The 4,434-nt window shown below is 35.0% G+C and overlaps 1 protein-coding gene across 1 annotated transcript; it reads left to right on the plus strand.

Annotated features, from left to right (window-relative positions):
• Positions 1 to 1,311: 1,311 nt before the first annotated feature.
• LOC105451199 (phosphoacetylglucosamine mutase) lies at positions 1,312 to 4,334 on the plus strand. The gene is made up of 4 exons (XM_011691500.1): positions 1,312 to 1,822; positions 2,060 to 2,130; positions 2,222 to 3,581; positions 3,721 to 4,334. The coding sequence occupies exons 1-4, from the start codon at positions 1,737 to 1,739 to the stop codon at positions 3,860 to 3,862; spliced, it is 1,659 nt and encodes a 552-aa protein (XP_011689802.1). The 5' UTR covers positions 1,312 to 1,736; the 3' UTR covers positions 3,863 to 4,334.
• The last annotated feature ends 100 nt before the right edge of the window (positions 4,335 to 4,434 follow it).

Genomic DNA, 4,434 nt, shown 5'->3' on the forward strand with positions numbered 1-4,434 from the left:
TTTATGCGCAATGTCTATAATGCTCAAAATCTCGAATGTATAATTTATACAGAAAATTAAGCATAATTATTTTTTTATATATATATATATATATATATATATATATATATGTATATAATTATGCTTAATTTTCTGTATAAATTACATTCGAGATTTTGAGCATTAGACATCGCGCATAAAATCAATCAATATATTTCAATATATATAATATATATATATATATATATATATATATATATATGTATATATATATTGAAACATTGCGGAAATTAATTATAACCTAACTGTAATAATAAATATTCGCTGTAATTTCTCTGATATAATTAAGCGAGCGTATAATACATATATATATATACATTTTTTTTTTATAGAGAAATCACAGTGGATATTTATTATTACAGTTAAGTAATAATTAATTTCCGCAATGTTTCAAATATATTTCAAATACAAAAATGCTAGGAATTAAAAATAAAATATATGGATCTAACATATGTAGAAATAATAAATATAATAAATAATAGATATAATTTAAATATAGTTTACATATTTTTTCTTCGTGGTTGAGATTTTTCGTATTTTTTATTCCTTCTTTTTTCATAAACCCGGGAAAAAAGTTTCACATATAATTATATATAATTATATGCAAAATATGTCCATATATATCCATATGTTTCTTTCCTTTATAAAATTATTCTTTAATACAAAAAATGATAATATATATTATAATAAGAAGGAAACATAAAAAATAATTAAAAGGATAATTTTTATAGTTTTTTTTTTACAAAAAATCAAGTTTAAAGAAATGAGAAAAATTGCTCACATATAATCTTATATAAATGATAAAAAATATATATATATAATTATTTATGAACAATTTTTTCTCATTTCTTAAAACTTGAATTTTTGTAAAAAAACAATACAAAAATTATCCTTTTAATTATTTTTTATTTTCTTTTTATTATTATCATTTTTCTTGTATCAAACAATAATTTTACAAAGAAAAGAAATATATGGATATACATGGACATATTTTGTATATAATTATATATAATTATATTTAATTATATGTGGAACTTTTTTTCCCCGGGAATATAATTATACATTTCTAATATATACACATAAATCTAATTATAATATACATATATTTTATTTTAAAAAAAGTATAATACACAGTGCAATTGTATGTATGTACATACATACAAAGAACGGATCAAAGGTTCTTAATTTGTCGTTAAATAACTTTTATCTTTTTCTCTCCAATATCCATTGTGTATCTACTATTATCGACTATATCTTATTTTAAGTACAGAACGTGCTACATAGAGTGTAGCTCTGTGACACTCTGTCAGCTGAGTCAGCTGTGTGGAAAACGAGTTTTCAAATCAAGGGTTAGACGGAAGGGTTAGCATATTCCAGCGAATTAAGGAGCAACAATGAGGAAAAAAATCTGAATATTTAAATAATTGATCGAAAGGATTGGAAAGTTAATGTTACAAGAAAAGAAGAGGGAAAAGTCAGTAATGAATATCTTACTATAACATTGGATGTATAGACAAAAATATTTGTCACATGTAACCTCCTCGAAGAGAGATTGAAGACGCAAGTCCACCATCCAGTGGAGCAACACGACATAATCTCTTCCCCCTCTTAAACGTCACCACATTCACCACTCGCCAATTTCGCCATATGGCTGTACGTGCAGTTCTTACGTGAAACTATTGACGTGTATCGACACAATGATTTCAATTTACAACCTTAATCCGCAGTACAGTCGGAAATGCAAGGAATTTATCGAATATGGAACCGCTGGCTTTAGAGCAAAGTAAGAGCATGAGTTTTTCCCAAATCATCAACATTTGTTGATTCCATCCTGTAATACATATACATAACGCTTAGACAACATTCATTATTTAAACTTATCAAAACCTTTCGCTGAAAATGTTGCATGAAGTTCTTTATCTTATTTTTTAACATACATAATACAAGGTGCACGAGAGAATGTTGTCATTGTATGTTTAAGATAACTGATATACATACATAATATAAATATAAATTTTAGCTCAGACATCTTGGACCATGTTATATACAGAATGGGTATGCTAGCTGTGTTACGATCCAAAGTAATGAAAGGTAAGGGCACAAGTGTAACATGACATGACACATAATGTGACATTGAATCATCGAATTTGTGAACTTTTCTCAACGAATAAACTTCTTACAGCCACCGTAGGTTTGATGATTACCGCGAGCCACAACTTGGAGCCCGACAACGGTGTCAAGCTTGTCGATCCAGCTGGCGAGATGCTCGAGGCTTCTTGGGAGAAGTACGCGACGCGTCTAGCTAACGCCGAGGACAGTGATTTGGAATCGCTGTTGATGGAAATAAGTCACATAGAGTTACCTAGAAATCCTAGGGAAGACCTAGGGATAGAGGAGTATAGGGGTGAGGTGATAATAGGAAAGGATACTCGTGAAAGCAGCCCCAGGCTGGCTGAAGCTGCAAAAGAAGGGGTCCGTGCTTTGAACGGTCACTGTACAGTTTTACGTATGGTCACAACTCCACAGCTGCACTTCATCGTGGTGTGCAAAAACACTAACGGTGCCTATGGCGATCCTTCGATAATGGGCTACTTTTCGAAGCTGACAACGGTGTTCAAGAGCATACGAGGCGCCGAGATAAATAACGGGAAGTACACGGGCGTGCTGCGGTTGGACGCCGCGAACGGCGTCGGCGCTTTCGCAGCGATGGCATTTCAGAAGGAACTGGACGGTGTGCTGGATATTAAGTTGTTTAACGCAAATTTTGACGGAAGCAGGGACTTGAATTACATGTGCGGCGCGGACTTTGTCAAGGTGCAGCAGGCGTTGCCACGGAACGTCCCGTCTGAGGCAGGCGTCAGATGCGTCAGCATAGACGGGGACGCAGACAGAGTGGTGTACTTTTACGTGGACGAGGACGACAAGTTTCATCTCTTGGACGGGGATCGCATAGCGACGCTGGTGGCCGAATACTTCAAGGACCTGCTGGAAACGTGCGCCTTGGACCTGCACTTGGGCCTGGTGCAAACCGCGTACGCCAACGGCAGTTCAACCGATTACATCCGGGACGTGTTGAAGATTCCAGTGGCGTGCGTGCCGACCGGCGTGAAGCATCTGCACGAGAAAGCGAAGGAATTCGACATTGGGGTCTACTTTGAGGCAAACGGGCATGGCACCGTCGTCTTCAGCAAAACCGCTAAGAAATCCATCGAGCAACAAGCCGCGGACTCGAGGATCTCGGATTCGCAAAGGAAGGCCGCCACAAAGCTGAGGGACGTAATCGATTTGATAAACGAAACGGTCGGCGACGCGTTGAGCGACATGCTGCTAGTCGAGACCATACTACACGCCAAGGGCTGGGACATTGTCGAGTGGGAGAAAAGTTACAACGACCTGCCGAATAAGCAACTCAAAGTCCGAGTGAAGGACAGAGCTGTTATAAAAACATCGAATGCGGAGAGAAATTGCCTGACTCCCGATGGTCTGCAAAAAGAGATCGACAAGGCTGTCTCCAAATATCGAAGAGGTCGATCTTTCATTAGGTATAAATATTATATCTTGATACATACAAAACTATGTTCGGAAACTTTTCAAATATCTCTCAGAAGCTTATTGAAACAATCTTTCATCTCTTAAATATACAAAAATTACTACGAGAGGTCAAATGGACTTTCTTTTCAGGCCTTCCGGGACCGAAGACATCGTGCGGGTTTATGCGGAATGTGAGAACCCGTCGAACATTGACGAACTAGCCGTGGAAGTAGCTTCGCTCGTGTACAAGTTCGCAGGCGGTGTCGGACCGCAACCCACTTTATCAGGATAAGATTAACATCGGAGGTTATATGTAAGATGCTCACTTAAAAAAGTCATACTTGGCTCTAATAACGAAGTCACTGTACTGATTGTTTCAATACTATAAAGACTGTTATAGATAAAATGTTTAATATATCTCTTCGTACGTCAAACGTTTGTCAGCGTGGGCTATCTTTTTTGCATATATTCACAAATAATATGGGACCTACAGTTTTATATACTAATCTTCAATCAAAATGGTGGCAAATGATCAAATCTGTTATAAATTTTGTATTATCATATTTAGAGCCAAAAGTACATTATGAAAAATTATAAATATTTCACAATTCCTCGAATCGCATATAGTCCAGCGCTAGTTTCATAAGACAGGATAAGAAAAAAAAAATTTGCGTATTATATGTATATACTTGATGAGCTTTAAAGTCTGAATGAGATAAAAATACAACAAACAGATAAAATATATTTTACTTTTATATCTATTACATATGTCTATATTTTATTTTTATAAAAATTATGTTAAAAATATTCGAACCCAATTTCTCATCTCTTTTCCGTTTATACATATATATATATATATATATA

Source organism: Wasmannia auropunctata, unplaced genomic scaffold, assembly GCF_000956235.1.
Source record: "Wasmannia auropunctata unplaced genomic scaffold, wasmannia.A_1.0 LD336053.1, whole genome shotgun sequence".
NCBI classification, from domain to species: Eukaryota; Metazoa; Arthropoda; class Insecta; order Hymenoptera; family Formicidae; genus Wasmannia; species Wasmannia auropunctata.